This window comes from Macrotis lagotis, chromosome 6 (genome assembly GCF_037893015.1).
Source record: "Macrotis lagotis isolate mMagLag1 chromosome 6, bilby.v1.9.chrom.fasta, whole genome shotgun sequence".
Classification (NCBI taxonomy): Eukaryota; Metazoa; Chordata; class Mammalia; order Peramelemorphia; family Peramelidae; genus Macrotis; species Macrotis lagotis.
In genome coordinates this window covers 93,549,525-93,566,032 of record NC_133663.1, presented here as the reverse complement: position 1 = coordinate 93,566,032, position 16,508 = coordinate 93,549,525, and the positions used below count along the sequence as shown (strand labels likewise).

Below are 16,508 nucleotides of genomic sequence, written 5' to 3'. Positions count from 1 at the left end.
ACTCCCTTCTTCAGATTCCAGGGACAGTTTTCATCATATTGACTAGCAATATAGTGCTAAATTGTTCACTTATTTCTCAAAACCTTAATGGTATCTTCATCTATAAATCAGCGTCAATAATAAAAATAGGGTTGTTGTTATTAGTGTCATTTAAAAGAATACATGTGAAGTGCTTTGCAAACCTGAAAGCACTATATGAATATTGTTGCTTTTATTGTTATTGTTATTATACCCTACTCTCCACTAGAGAAAATGGATAGCAAAAACACATGATATAATGAAGACTGTTGGTCAAAGAGATTTGTATTCTGGTTTTGGCTCTGCTATTGAGGAATTCACTTATCTTTCTGAACCTTAGTTCAGATGGAAAGGTTAGAATCTAGATGTTAAGTAAGATAGGCACAAAGGAACATTACAAACACTGGGGAAATCAGCAAGTTCTTTCTCATGAGACTTTTTGCCCTGGAAGATATTCCTATCCAAAGGTATTTCTGACCTCAAAATTCTGATTTCTGCTGATAGGGTAGCAATAGTATCATGTTCATAAAGTACATTATATATGTTTAACATAGTTATATATGTATAAGCTATAATAGATTCCTCATTGTCAAGGGGAGGGGGGAAGGAAGGGAGAGAGGGAGAAAAATGTGCCACTAAAAACCTTATAGAAAAATGAAGTTAAAAACTTTCTTTGCATGTAGTCTGAAAAATTAATCAATTCATTTGAAAAAATAAAGTACATTATAAGATATTATCAATGATTAAATACCCATCATAAAATTTTATGAGAATTCTGTATTTTTGCCAATTAAATACCAAATGAGTCCACAAAAGTTGTATACAACTGAAATACCTGAACAATAGCAAAGCTCCCACCATCTTTTGAAATGTGCAGAAGGTCCAAAGAGATTCTCCTGAAACCTCTCTAAGGTGGAGGGGCATCTATGAAGCTTTCACAGGGCATCCTCTTTATCTATGACCTCAATTATTACCTCCTCAGCAGATACACTGGAAACAATGTGTCTAATGGAAAAGGCAATGAGGCTAGGTCATATTTCTCATTCACTTTGGCTAGTCCTTGCTCCTTTTGTAACGTAGGTGTGATTCCTCAAAGATTTGAGATTTAAGTCCTCATGTGAATCCTCCTTGACTCAGGTCCATAGGACAGAATGTATCATTAACTTAGAAGGGGCTCTCTGTGTCAATAAACACACATACACACACACACACACACACACACACACACACACACACACACACACAAATTCACATAGACCAAAATCAAAACCAAACAAAGCAACTAAACAAAAAAAATGATCAGCACATTACTAATAAGCAGTCCATATAACAGATTATGGATGATCTCTCCTCTTTTCTAGGTTAATTAACTTGTTGAAGTGTTGCCTTTAAAGAAATAATTTTAGCATTGACTTCTCAGATTCTTGACTTTGGGAGTTCTTTCAATTATTTTGATTTTTTTTTTGGCTAGTTGAACTGCCCCATTCATTTTAATCCAACTTCTACATTTTACAGAAAAAAAATATCTGAGGACCAGACAAAATTCCAAATCCAAAAACAGCACTCAATACTCCCAAACTTCCAGTCCAGTTATCTTTCTCAATATTGCAAACTACTTTATTTCTATTAGGCCATTTTAAGTCTCCTCTGGTTAATATACACTTCAGACTATTGTTTCTTCTGGGTTTTTTTCCTTTAAGTTGAATATCTCTGGAATTCCTTATCAATTGGTTAGAATACTCATGGATCTAAGAGCTGGAAGGAAACTTGAAGGTCATTTAATCCAACCCAATGAATTTAGAGATGAGAAACTGACTCAAAAAAGTTGTGACTTCAGTAGAATCACTGATAAAAATAAGGCCAAAACAGGATCTGTATATAGAATCCAGAGAGAGACAAAATTCCAATTCAGCTCCATTATAGATTCCAAGACAGAAAGAATCCTTGAAAAAAATAGTCTCTAGAGAGAGTGAATAAATGACTGAGCTGAATTAACTCTTGATGCTTTAAGATGCTTGCTACCAAGTTTACTTACTTTTTAAATTAGATATTTGGAAAGAATAGAGTAGAAAGCACCCTGAACTTGGATTCAGAACACATGGATTAAAGTCCCAGTTCAACTATTAATTAAACTGTATTGAGCTTTCTGGTTTTTTTAAACATCTTCATCTGTAAAATGGCAGTGATAATATATTCAATAACATCATTCTCTCTACTGTGAGAATCAAATGAAATAATATTCAGCATAATTCAGTAAGACTCAATGGAAATGTCAACTAATCAATCAATAGAAACAAAATTAAAGGCAAAAATTAAATATTTCTTGCTTTCAAATATCTATTCTACTAGGGATGAGGATTGTATACTTCATGCTTTTTGTTGCTGTTTAGTCAATTAGTCATGTCTGATTCCCATTTGGGACTTTCTGGGCAAAAAATATTGGAGTGATTTAGTCATTTCTTTCTCTAGTTCATTTACAAGATGAGGAATGTGAGAGTTAAGTGACTTGCCCAGGGTCCCAAAGCTAGTATTGCCTAATACTGGATTTGAACTCAGGTCCTCCTGACTTCTGTACCAAGGAAACAGAAAATATTAACAATTAAAAGAAATCAATAAAGGGTAATGGTACCAAACCTGAGCCTTGGATAAGGCCTCTAAAATACTGAATCTAGAAGGATCTGTATCCCATTTGTGGCTCATAGTTTGTACAGATGCATGAATGAAAGTTGACATTTGACTAGAATATACATGGCCTGGAGGGTGGTTGTTATGAAAGAAGGCAGGAAAAGTAGGTGTGGAGTCAGAGTTTAGGGGGCTTCAAATGCCAATAGAGGATAGTCTGAACAATGGAAAGCTAGGAGACCAAGTAGAAATCTATGACTGGAACTCGGGCAAAACACAACAAAGGCTGAATCTGGCATGATTTCCATGTGAGACAGAATCAGTGAGGTGGATGTAGAATCAGTGAGACTTTGTACCTGATTTGTAAATCATAACATATTGTTTAAACACCACTGCTATCATTATCATCATCATCATCATCATCATCATAGGTGCACTCTCAGAGCTTTAATGGGGATTCCCAAGACTACAAAGTCTGTTCCTTTTTCCTGAGCATGACCAAATCCCCTTATCTCCAAAACACTAAATGTATGTTTTTATAGGTCCCAGACTTGTCATGGATTTTCTCTATTAAAGCAACAAGATCCAATCTATATATTGACCATTGTTATCCAGTTATTTCAGTCATGTCTAATTCTTTGTGACCCCATTTGGGGTTTTCTTTGGAAAGGTACTGGAGTGGTTTGCCATTCCTTTTTCCAGATCATTTTGCAGATGAGGAAACTGAGGCAAACAGGGTTAAGTGACTTTATCACCCAGTTAGTAAGTGTCTGAGGCCCAATTTGAACTCAGGGAGATGAGTCTTTCAGACTCCAGGACCATCATTTAATGCACCATACCACCTACCTCAACTATATTGACAGTACCATGGTATAATACAAAGAATCAAGGGACCTAACCTGGACCTCATCTAAATAATGAGTCATTATTGAATGATATCTGAGAGACTGCCATTCTGTGAAGTTAGTGTCTCTCAATAGAGGGGAAAAAAATGGTTATGTATTCCATCACAGTGTATTGATCTTGTAGGAACCTTATAGGAACAATTGCATTTAAAGTCAAAGTCATAGAAGTAGCTGAAGGCAGATTTTCCTGTCCATTCCTAAATGAAAGAAGGGTCTTTATGCAATTTGAAGGACTGCAGTTTCCTATAAAGCAAATGATGTTTTTAACTTTAGCTGAGAGTTCTAATTTCACTAGGAATTGGTTTTATTCCCACTATCTCTGATGACTGAGTGAATATCTACACCTGTTCAGCGGTGCTGCATCAAGCCTTCATCTCCTAAGAAAACAAGGGTCAGAGAGCAGTCTCCTTGCCTTATCCCTTTCCCCAAGGAGAGATACAACTCTGAATGTCCCTAGGAGACACTTTTTATCAGTGTCTAGAATCTTCTTTTGAATTGCAAATGACCTTGGGAAAAAAAATCATCCCTTAATGCATCTGTTTAATATCTTTTTAGGATTTAGCTACCAGTGGGTGGAGAACAAGAATGGGACACAGGAGAGGCTCCTGATGAGGGGATGGTGGGTGGGATTTAACTGGGCCAGTCAGGGATTAACAAGAGAAAAGAAAAAGGCACTAATGTAATTAGAGAAGGGACACACTGAAGACACACTTTGACCACTTCACAATTCTGTGGACAACCCTCCCCATTCACTTGTATCTTGTAAAAGGAGCTTGTTTATCATTACTTTGACCACCAAACATTTCCACTGTTGTGGTTATCCATGGGCAGTAGCTATTCAAGATGAAAAAGTTTCTCTTAAAAGTCATCACCTTTATCAAGGCTGTCTGATCCATATGAATAGGGCTTGGCCACCTACAAAAACTGATTCCTCCTCTTGCCATGTTGCCTATGTCCAAAAGATCTCTCTTACTCTCCTCCTTTCTACATTTTCTCTTTATCTTCCCCTTTTCCCTCCCCCCTCTCCTCCTGAGTATTCATAAAAATGAAAGTGCTTTTTTAAGCAAGAGGCCAGAGGCAAAAAAAGGTCTGATTTCTTTTCTTCCTCTGGGAAGCTGTATGTGTCTTATTTTTAGTGGAGTTATATTCAACAAAATCCTGTTAGTTCTGTATTTCATTGCTTCCAATTCTGCTCTTTTACTTGATTGGATTTATGCAATGAGTCTAATTCATCTTCTCTGTTTTCATGATTAAAAAGCTCCATTTGGTTGTTGTTTTGTGTGAGATTTCTTTTTTTTTTTTAATGTTGAAATCTACTCCCTTTTTCTCTATTTATTGCCCAGCTAAATCACATTCAGGGAATTAAAAGCCAGATAACCATCACTAATTCATAGCAGTCTACCTGATACCACTAATCTCCTCCTAGGCATTCTCTAGACAGTGGAGTCCAGTATCTCTCCACTCTAAACTCTAAGCCTAGGAATCTTTGGGAAGAGCCTTCCACTTCAAAGCGAATATCAAACAAAGATTAGAGTCACAAAGAATTAAATATTTAAATCCATTTTCTGGCATTCAATTTCATATTATAAAAGTCTCCTCTGAAATTCAACCTAAAGAAAAAGAGTTTGAAATAATGATATTTATTTTTCAAAGACAGCATTGGTCTGTGGCAAAATATGTAAGAAAAGCTGAAATTAAAGACAGGAAGTAACAGTTAAAAAGTCCTGGATTTGGAGCTAGAGGTTGGGATTCAAATCTCTACTCTGATAACTTACTATCTGTGTGACTTGAAGCATCTGGAGCTCAATTTTCTCATCTATAAAATGTGGAAGCTAAAATAGATCAAGGGTTCTTAATCTGAGACCTGAACTTTTTAAAAATATATTTTGATAATTCAATATCACCAATTTCATTTTCAATCCTATGTATTTTATTGTAGTCATTTAAAAATGTTATTCTGAATTCAGGTCCATTGAGTTTCCCCAGAATGCCTAATAGATCTGTCACAAAACAAACTAGGCAATCATTCAAATTTAAATCTACTATTATAGAAAGGGTTTTTTTGACCTTTCCCTTCCTCTTCACCACTTCTCTTTGCTCTTTACTCCCATATGGTAGGTCCATACTCCATCAGGAGTTAAAAGAGTCCTAGAACCTCTGCCTATCCAGTTACCCAAAGAAGGGAATAAATCAACTCATCCTGAGTAAGGCAAATGAAACTGAATTATATGAAGGTGTGTGTGTGTGTGTGTGTGACAGAAAGAGAGAGAGAGAGACACACACAGAAAAACAGAAACAGAGAGACAGAGAAATAACATTTTAGAGGATTCCAGGAAGCAAATGATGGAATTCAGAGGAATAAATTAATAATAGTGAAAGTTTTAGGGTCAGTGGATAAATACCCTTTAGCAGAGGGGCTTCCTATCATCATCATACCAAGTAGGAAAGCCATCTTACCAGAAAATAGGTTCTATCTTAATACAATGAAAATCCATGTCTTAGAAATAAAATGATTTCCTTTTTCAAATATCATCATATTCTCTTTTTCTTGAACCCCTTACACAAGAATTACATTATTAAAGGACATTCTTTTGGATAATTTTCAGCCTGACTGTATTATAGGAATGCATGCATGTAATATGGAGAATCCATAATGCAAGAACGAGCTATTACAAGAACAGAAAATGCCAATGAATACCAAGTGGAAAGAAAGAATACAGAAGCAGAGAAGACATTATACAATTATTAACAAGAGTCTTTCTTTACAAATGAAAGACTTTGACATTTGCCCAGATCAAAAATTCAATTTTACAGCACCAATAGATAAGAGATTAAATTGTGTATAGATAACATCAGACTGGTATTTAAAAGGTTAGCTGCGCTTAGAATTGATTAGTCACTGGTACCAAACTGCATATATGATGTTCTGATGGAGTAAAGACCAGAAAATGGAATCATTCACTATTTTTGTTTCACATATGTGTTCGTTTATAGATCTACAGTATTCATGTCCATATGTATGTGCATAAACATAGGTTATATCTATAGGCATGCATATACAAATGTACTATATATGCATTTATGTATATATGCAAGATAATTTCAAAAGAGACAGAAAGGAGTATTTTTCCTACAGTTCACAACATATGACATATACACCAGGATATGAAATAATGCTTAACAATTAAACAACTGCTGAACAGAAGATAGAAATTAAGATGTGTGTGTGTATATGGGGAGGCAGGAAGGATTCACAGTACAATACAGAACCAGATTCTAATTCTCCATCCTACAGTAAGGAAAAATAAACAGGATGTTTTGTGTGTGTTTGTGTGTTTTTTGTTTGTTTTTTGCTTTTTTTTAAAGATCCAATAAATAATATCTTCACGGTACATGTTTACACCAAATATTTCCACTGCTGCTGTTATCCATGGGCAGTAGCTATTCAAGATGAAAAAGTTTCTCTTAAAAGTCATCACCTTTATCAAGTACCATGAATTGAGAATCATTGCTCAGAAGCTTAATAATTATTTTTGTGATTTTGAGGTAGGCATTTGAAAAACACTCCAAAGTTCCTAGATCCACTCTTGAAGACACTTAAATAGAACCAGATATGACTGGCTGTGTATCCACGTGGAACCCTATTAGAGTCTCAAGTTACAGAAGAAAACTGGAATGGTCTAGAAGGTATTTTCCCTGGACTAATAAAGATATGTGAGTTTCAGCAAGGATAATCTTTCAAAGTAAGTTTCTTAAAAGTAGCAGATTCTAGGCACCCTTCTATATAAAAAGTTTTTAACTTGGAGTTCCTAAATATCACATATATGTGTATATGTGAACATATGTATATATATATATGTACATATATAAAATTGATTTCCCTTGTTAATTTTATATATTTCATTTTATGAATTTAAAAAGCATTATTCTGAAAGGGAATTCATAGGTTTCACCGGACAACCACAGGAATATGACACAAAAATTTAAAAACCCTTGTTCTATCTGCCATTATCAACTAGTTCCTGATTCATGAACTGGACAACTGACTATATCATGAGAGATTGTGAATAAAAAGCAGTGACCTACCTCAAGAATTATGAATCTATTGCAAAACTTATTTGACCTTGCCTCAGTTAAAGTCACTGCACAATAAAATCCCTAATGTGTCAAAAGATCTGTGGTGAAACCTAACTTTAATATTACTACACTGTAACATTTCTCCTATGGAAATAAATGTCACTTGTCTTGTTACTCAATCTAACATTTTGTTTTTGAGGAACCAATTAACAGGCTTAGGTGAACTCTGGTTATGTAAAAAGGGAAGATTATATAGTAATGCTTAAAAAGGGGGAATGTGAAAATAACTGAATTCTGAGATAGTCATTATAAAAAATTAAACAAATGTGATTAGATGAAATCAGGGAAAGCTAGGCTACACATACCTAAAATAGAGGGTTTAGAAAATAATGAAAGAGCCAAGTCAGACTCCAAAAGGTTCAGAGACAGTTTAAGCAGTTCGGCTAATACAGGAGATAGAGAATGTAATTCAGTGCAGACACGGTAAATCTTCTATAACGAGCAGGGCTGTAATTCTTTTCATGGTAAGTTGTTGGGAAAATCATAAATTGGTCATGGTTAAAACGTCAGAAGTCTCAGAACCATAGGAAAAAATAATGAATTGTTGAGGATATGGTTTACTCCAGAAGACACAAAGTATTCAGACAACAGAGAGGGAGTAGGAGGGGGTTGGAAAGATTAAAGCAATTTCAACCTATTAATATTTCAATTAGTTGGCTGGAAAAATTTGGAGGGCAAAAAAGAAAATCTCCATTTATAAATTCAATGTAGGAAATATCTGGTGAAATTAAAAGGCCTAGCTAGATATCACTTGGTCAGCAGGCACCCAGCCATGAACAATTTCATCAGTAGATACTAGATTGAGGAGAAAAGAAAGCTATGTGCACAAGCACACATACACATACACATATCCTTAGATTATTATTTCAGATTAAATAAATAGTATTCTATTTTTGCTATTACTGTAAAGGACTATCCTTTGTATGGATTATGGGTTTCTAAGATAAATAAATTAATTTTCAACTTCTGATCCTTTTATTCCATTCTTTTTTCTCTTTCTTAATGCCTTCCTCTCCTCTCTTTTCTTATATATTTCTCTTCTCTGAATATTATTTCAGAGAATAAATATAAAAAGGGAAATACCCGTTTTATAATTATAGAGCAGTCTTTTTTCAAAGAAGAAGAAAAAGAAGAGAGAAAAAAGAAAGGAAGAAAAAGAAAGAGAAAGAGAGAAAGGGAAGAAGGAAGGAAGAAAGAAGGAAGAAAAAAGGAAGACAAATGTTTCTTCAGTTACACACACACACACACACACACACACAGACATTTATATTTATATTTATTTTTTAAGATCACCAAACTGCATCCCCAGTAAGAAGGTCTCTTGGTTGATAATTTGATAATTCCTCACAGAGAACTGTATGCAATACATATCCTGGATAAAAATGTAGACAAAGACCTTTGGCAACTTGAACAATTCTGGGTGACATGGTCTAGGATGAGAAAGCATAAATAGTTACCAATCTATGCCACTGGAGAAATGGAGCACCCATGTGACTTTCAGAGATATTTAAATTGACAAACAACAATTTTCTAAACCTTAGTTTTGTCCACATGATACAGAAAATCCTTGAGAGTATGAACTATGTTTTATAATTGCCCCCTGAAGTCCATCCACATGGAACAGTGGACAATATTGGACATAACAATTACTCAGTTAAATACTGGATGAATTAAATCATTTTTTTAAACCAGGCCAACATAAACTAAGAGAGATTCTGGAAATCCTTCACCAGAATAATCCTTTATCAATATAAATGTACACCTTCTCCAGACCTTTTGGTCTAGAACCCAAAATAATTTACCCAGATTCATACAGCTAGTATTTGGTAGGACTGAAACCCATGCCTTTTCATAGGTCAGCTTAGCATCCAATGACACAATGATGAATCCTCCCAAACTGAAAATCGTCTATAACATCTTTCTTCCAATATTCTTTACTGAAATTAAATTTAAAGAATAAATCACCAGAGATATGTGTAGAGATGACAAGGTGGGGAGATGGTAAATGAAAGCTTCTATCTAAGAAACCACATTGATTGGGGAAGTCCAATGTATTAATGAGAAACAATCACTGGTTAGGCTGAGACAAATACAACATAGCCATAAACTAAAAGACAGTCTCAATGTTGTGGGAATACTGTGCAAAAGAACAATAATCAGGAGGTAGTTTCTTTTTTATTTCCCCAACCATATTTACTGCTCTTGGCAGTCCCTATCATCACCTCCTAAAATATCATTGAAGACACAAGAGAAAATAAAGGCTATATTCAGGCTTTTGCAGACCCACTACTTCCCAGGCCTTAGGGAAGAAGGCTTACCTGACACAAGCTGCTGCCCTGCCAGGCCCACTGGTACCATTCCCAAGTTATTCATGGCAGTTGCCCAGGCTGTTGGATCGGTGACGGACATGTTTAGCTGTGTCGTATCTATTGCTATACTTCCCAAACCATCAGCTGCTGCGGGGGAAAGAAACAATAACAACAACAAACAAATTATAAGTTGGTGTCAACAGGCAAGAATGTTTGTTTTAAAGGAAATTATGTTTCCAGAGATGTGAGGCTTCATTTACCACATCCCCATACCACCAAAAAACTAAAGCACTGTAATCTACAGCAACACTTTCCCCAGACATAAACATAAAGAGTTTCTGAATGCATTTTGAGAAGGAACTTAATGACATGTAGTTTGTATTATACACAACGAGCTATTACTGAGGCACCCCTGGAAAAGAAGAGAAAAGCAGTTCCTTCTCCTCGTGAAACAGCATTAGTTAAGTTACAGGGAAGCAGCCGTGTAGGAACAAAAATAAATAGCAGATTTGCAAGTCAGAAAACCCCAGTTTTCTTTCCAATATCTGCCATCTTGGGAAAATCACTGCTTCTTTATGTGCCTCAGTTCTCATTTGTAAAATGGGGACCCCTATGCCAGTACTACATATACTTCATAACTTCAGAATACTAGGAGGACCAGCAATGATAAAACATATGAGTTAGTATGATAAGAAAAGCCAGGGATATTTTCTCTCTTTTTTCAAAGTCAACTCCATTATCAAACTAAAAGTAAAGATACTGGTTTGCAGACATGTATTTTTGGAACTGGTGGTTCTCAGTGACTAAGAGCTATACAAATAGTTATCAACGTTAAAATTCTGTTCAGAATATTTCATTTGAATGGGTCCCAATGTCCTTTTTTGACATTTTTTTACATCAAGTCTCCCTCTTCTTCAAACTCCCCATTTCACAACTTTAAGGGAATTCAAGTATCTATATCTACCGAGAGAGAGAGAGCGAGAGAGAGAGCAAGAGAGAGTGCAGTGTTCCCCAAACTCATCTTGCACCCTTATCAGGGTTGAGGAGAGAAGTAGAATTCTTCCACAGATACTGAAACAGCTACTGTTATGAATGCCCAGTTTGGGTTAGATTATAACTTCCCTGAGGGACCCACAGCAGTCTTCAAAGGGGACAGTTTAGGTGATCATACAACAATGGGTAAAAGTGAAATAGGGGAGTACTGGATTCTGTGATAGGTGGGGTTGTGTTAGAGACATGTCTGATGATTGGTCATTATGGGGGGAATCCAACTCATCTTTCATCCTGACAAATGTTGGTTCCCATGCACTTTGGGGTCCTGTCACACCACCGTTGAGACTCTACCTTAGGTTCTGCAAGATTCCAGCTTCTACTTTAGAGACCACTTATCTACAGCATCCATGACATCAATTTCTTTTCAAACAAAGACTTTCATGAACACATTCTCTTTCCCCCAAACCCCTATCATCCCCAAATGTAAAAGGGGAGGAGAATAGAAAGAAAATAAGCTATATTTATTCAATTTGGTTTAATCTAAAGTCTAGTCTTTATGAGGTCCACCACTTAATTTCCTTTAGGTGCCAGAAAGCAAGCAAGCCATTGCTTATTTTCAAAGGCAGACAAACATCCTCAATTGAAGTCCCACGATGGTGTTGCTAAGGTGTTCCTGGAAGTCATCTGTATTTACCTGCAGCCATCATTTGGGTGATTTCCTTGGGCCTCTTTTTGACACTTTCAACTCCACGCTCATCTACTATTGCATTATATACACCTGGAGGTGCAGGAGCCCTTTGGTTAGTATCTGAAGGGTCCACAAGGAGATCATCAGGCTCTATAAAAAAGGGAAGAAAAGACTGATAAGATACTAAATCCAATCTCCTTTAAGGGAATAACACTGTCTTTTCAAAATAAACAGTCAAAAGAAAAGAAACCCACTTTCCAAGCAAGATACATTAGTAGGAGTCCATTTAAGTACCCCAAACCAAAGAACTATCCCCTCTATGTCCTGTGCTAGATGGATGAAGAATATCATTTGTGAAGATGCTAGGTTCACAAGTCTTCACAAATGGATTCTTAGATCCAGCTCCTCTGCATTCTTCTCTATGTACACACACATCAATGGAGTGGGCTGACTCAAGAATTTAGCTTTTATGTTAAGAACTAAGTCACCCTGTAAGTTTAGAGCACGCTTACCTGTAAAATGCATTTAAAGATAAAAACAGTTAGAAAAATATAAAAAAGGAAAGAAGCCAATCTAAAGCATCATGAAGTACAGAATAGAAAGAGGATTTCTTGTCAGAAGACCTGGGGCCATACTGCACCTCTGAAACTTACTAGTTGAGTGACTAAATTGCTTATACATTCTGAGTCTCATTTGTAAAATGAAGATTAATAATCTCTATAGTGCCTACTGCACAGGGTTTCTTTGAGGATCAAATGAAATAACCTTCATAAAGAACAACTTTTATAGATTTTAAAGTAGAAATTGGAAAATGAATGGAATACAATAATAAATAATGCTAGATCCTGAATAAAAGATGATAAGGTTCCATCCTGAAAGGTCTTGGTTTATCTGGGAGCTATGGAGATATCTTTGTTTTTCACTATGTGTTGAAATATTCTTGTAACCTAGACATAATTTGACTAAGCCTGAAATATACTGGATATATATTTTAATGGTTCAAACTAGAAGAAAAATCATGTTATCTTAAAGGAATAAAATGTGGTATATGAAGGGGCTTCAAACCAACAACTGAGTAAAAATTTCTATCTTCTCCCACTCACTGATATTTTTTTTCTCCAAACTGTGTAAACCACTAATTAATATTAATGTATTTCTGAGAATTAGGCCCAATATGATCTATCTAAAGTACTAGTTGGCTTTGTTAGTATGACTCTTTACTGAAAGATGCTTAACAGTTTATTATCAGTTTTATCAATTTGTCACAAGACTATCCACTACTTGGGTAGCAGGAATTAGTTGTCAAGAAATAGAAACATAAGATTCGTCTATTTGCATGGAAATTCTAAACTACTGTGTATGAACACAGAAAAATCCTCAAACAATTCCTACTGTCTTGATTAAGTTGCACACAGTACTCTCTTAACTAGTGGGAAATGTGAGACATTTATAGTTTCTTCAAACAGACTGCCATGAAGATAAACTATCCTTATCCACACAACAGTTCATTGTGGTAGCAGATTGCATTCAGTATACATATTTTACACCAAGCAATTAAACTGTGTTACCCATATGACTTTAGGACTCACTTATATATTGTGCATCAATTAACACAGGCATTGACTGCCATCAGACAAAGAGACTCCCACCACATAAAGCAAATTTAATTGCAGAGGAAATGGTTCACCTAAAATTCTAGCCTTCAGCTATCCATAATTCCACCGAAATCTGTATTCTGCCACAACAAAGCCTCCTCAGTTCACTCCTGCTTGAACCTTTACAGAATATGCAGAGCCAAACAGTCTGAAATTTGTTCATTTAAACTTCCCAAATATCCCTGATGTGGAGCCCTTTCATTTGATCATCTCAAGGTGACTATTTATCTTACTTATTTCTCAAAATAGGACTGAGTTGGCCAGCTTCCCAGTCCAGGAAGCCAGCTATATTTGCACCCAAGTGTGCATACATCACCTTTTCTCTCTGTCCAACCAATCTTTAATTGTGAAGCCTCAAAAGGCTTTGCAGCCTTGGAGATCAGAGCTTACCTGATTGCCTTTGTAGCATTTAGGACTAAAGGCCAAGCCAATCACAGTCTTGTACTACACCTACCATTTTCAGATAGTGCTTTCAGAACAGTGTTAGTTTTCCACTGAGCCAAGTACTATGCTAATGGTTGACATTTTCATGATTAAAGTAGACAAAAGGGATTGGACCCAGAGTCTCCTAGAGAACTGAACCACTTGAAGCACACAAAACCTAGCTAGTTACCTGATTTTCTACTTATTGGTGTGTATCTGTGCCAATCTGGCTCTTCTTGTTCATCATAGAAGCTCTTTCTATGTAGTACTGGACAATCAAAAATCCTGACCACATTCTTAATGATCTCTGTAACCCAGGCCATTCACTTCTCCTGTCTGCCTTAAGACCCCCCTGCCCAGTAGAATTAATTGGGAAACCTATATAACAATCTTCCATACAGTCTTCATGGTGTGAGCAATGTTTTTCAATACTCTTTAAAAAAATCTTATAAAAGATTGGGGTATTTTCAGTCATATCAAGGAATTTTTTTAAAAAAAGGAATTTTTAAAAATTCAAAATTAATTTTCTTTCATTTTAAAGGGGAGTGCATGGTGGATATTTTACACACACACACACACACACACACACACACACAAACACACATCCATATGTATGTATAGTAGGATGGAATCACTGGGTCATAGAAGTTCAGAGATGTACAAATTAAAGCCCAGAGAAGCTAAGGTTTCCCTTTAGTAGGAATGGTGCCAAGACTGTAAAAGCTAACAAGTAGCATTGGATGAATTAGAACTCAGTTCTTCCCAACACTAAACCAAGGTTCAGTTTATTGTACCAAGATGAGAAAATCGGATCAACAGGTCTACGAAGTTGGGAAATCATTGGTCTTGGGAAAAAAGTTAGCCAGTTAGTAAAATGTCCCCCCTCCCCTCAGTGTATCATTTCCTTCTGAATGAATAATGTTATGCATTGTCATTATATTACTTATACTAGCAAATATTTATATGGCATTTTATGAGTTATAAACCACTTTCAAAATATAAGTATATATACATACACACATGCATGTGTATAGATATCTTTAGACATATATGTGTATCACTGAATACTTATGTGTATATCTATATATTTTCACAAATATATATGTATACATCTAAAATATATAAATTTGATTCTCATAACAACTTTGTGAAATATTATTCTGATTTTTCAGATGGGAAATCAGAGGGTAAGAGAGGATAAATGATTGACCCTGGGTCACACTACAAGTTTTGACAATAGTAATTAGAACTCAGATCATTTTGACTTCCAAATCAGCACTATATAAATTGCCTCTCATTACTATTCAGTAGTAATATTTATTAATAATAAATAACTAAGATTTATGGAAGGCCTCAGTTTCCTTATATCTTAACTAAAAATGAAACTAATATTCCTAGTAATATTTAGATATATTATTGAAATGTGGGAAGAAAAATTAAGATTTACAAAAGATTCTGAATATAGTAGATGCTAATTACTATTACAATTTCATTTTGGAGTGTAGCTTTTCCATTAAGACACCCTGGGATCCCTCTGTAGTGGTGGGTAATTATGTAATTAATTCTCAAATAGTAAGGACCACATGTTTCCACAACTAACTGCATGCATACTAGCACCCTACCTAGCAAGGTGATGCCTTGGTCTCTGATAAAATGTTAACTGAATTTTCATTGTCTCTTTACCAAGTCATTTTTAAAAGTCTGCCTTTCATTCCCTATCTGCTAAATCATCAAAAGAATTTAAAGGAATTCTTGATCATTAAAAGAAAATTATGCAGTATCCTTCAATGGAAATGCCTTCTCCCGACTTGACCCCCAATTGGAATAACAAGCCCTAGGTTTGAGATTTAGCTCTGCTACTCTTTAGCTCTATGATTTTGGAAAGCCCACTTCTCTTAATTTTTTTCTTCATTAAAATACAAATGATTCTACTTTTATTACCCACTTCACAATATTGCTGGGCAACAACAAGAAAACTTATAAACTTCAAAGTATTGGAAAAATGAGTTAGTATTACTATATCATCATTATTGTAGATATATAATTTACATGACAGTGGAAATTGCCTCTATTTGGTATTGTGAATGAACAAGCACAATATTTTTAACTGTTATGTAAAGCCTATAAGCCACAAAATTTTCTACTACCCAACTCAAGCCTTAGTCCTTCCCAACCACACTTATGCCATATCACTAACATTTTGCTAATATTCAATTGTTTTAGTCATGCCCAATTCTTTATAGCAGGACAGTTAGCTGCACACTGGTCTTGGAATCAGGAGGACAGGAATTCGAATCCAACCTCAGATACTTGACTCTTGTGTGACCTTGGGCATGTCACTTCACCTAGATTGCCTCACATTCAGGGCCATCTCCAGTCATCCTGATTCAGATCTGGCCACTGGACCAAGATGACTCTGGAGGAGAAAGTGAGGTTGGTATATTTGCACAGCATACTTCATTCAAATCCAATTCATGTGCTTCTCATGGCATCACTTCCTTGATGTTGTGGTCTTCTTCAAAAATGAAGGACAAAAATTATTATCTACTTTTCATGACTCCGTTTTGGGGGCTTTCTTGGAAAAAGTACTGGAGTAGCTTACTATTTTCTTTTCCAGATCATTTTATAGATGACAAAATTGAGTCAAAATAGTGTTAACTTGCCCAAGGCCCAGCAAAGTAAGCATCTGAGGCTATATTTGATTTCCAGTTGTCCTAGCTATAGGGTTGTACCACCTAGTTGTCCCACTAACATGTTT

General features: G+C 35.6%; 1 protein-coding gene across 3 annotated transcripts in view; it reads right to left on the bottom strand.

Annotated features, from left to right (window-relative positions):
* Positions 1 to 16,508, bottom strand: part of ENOX1 (ecto-NOX disulfide-thiol exchanger 1) — a 310,832-nt gene that overhangs the window by 244,186 nt on the left and 50,138 nt on the right. For 2 of the 3 annotated variants that reach the window (XM_074191720.1, XM_074191717.1), the window contains exons 2-3: positions 11,679 to 11,822; positions 10,001 to 10,138 (exon numbers count right to left, since the gene is read on the bottom strand). In XM_074191720.1, coding sequence (XP_074047821.1) covers positions 10,001 to 10,138; positions 11,679 to 11,822 — 282 coding nt within the window. The remainder of the gene's footprint in view (positions 1 to 10,000; positions 10,139 to 11,678; positions 11,823 to 16,508) is intronic. The other variant, XM_074191718.1, reaches the window with a different exon arrangement.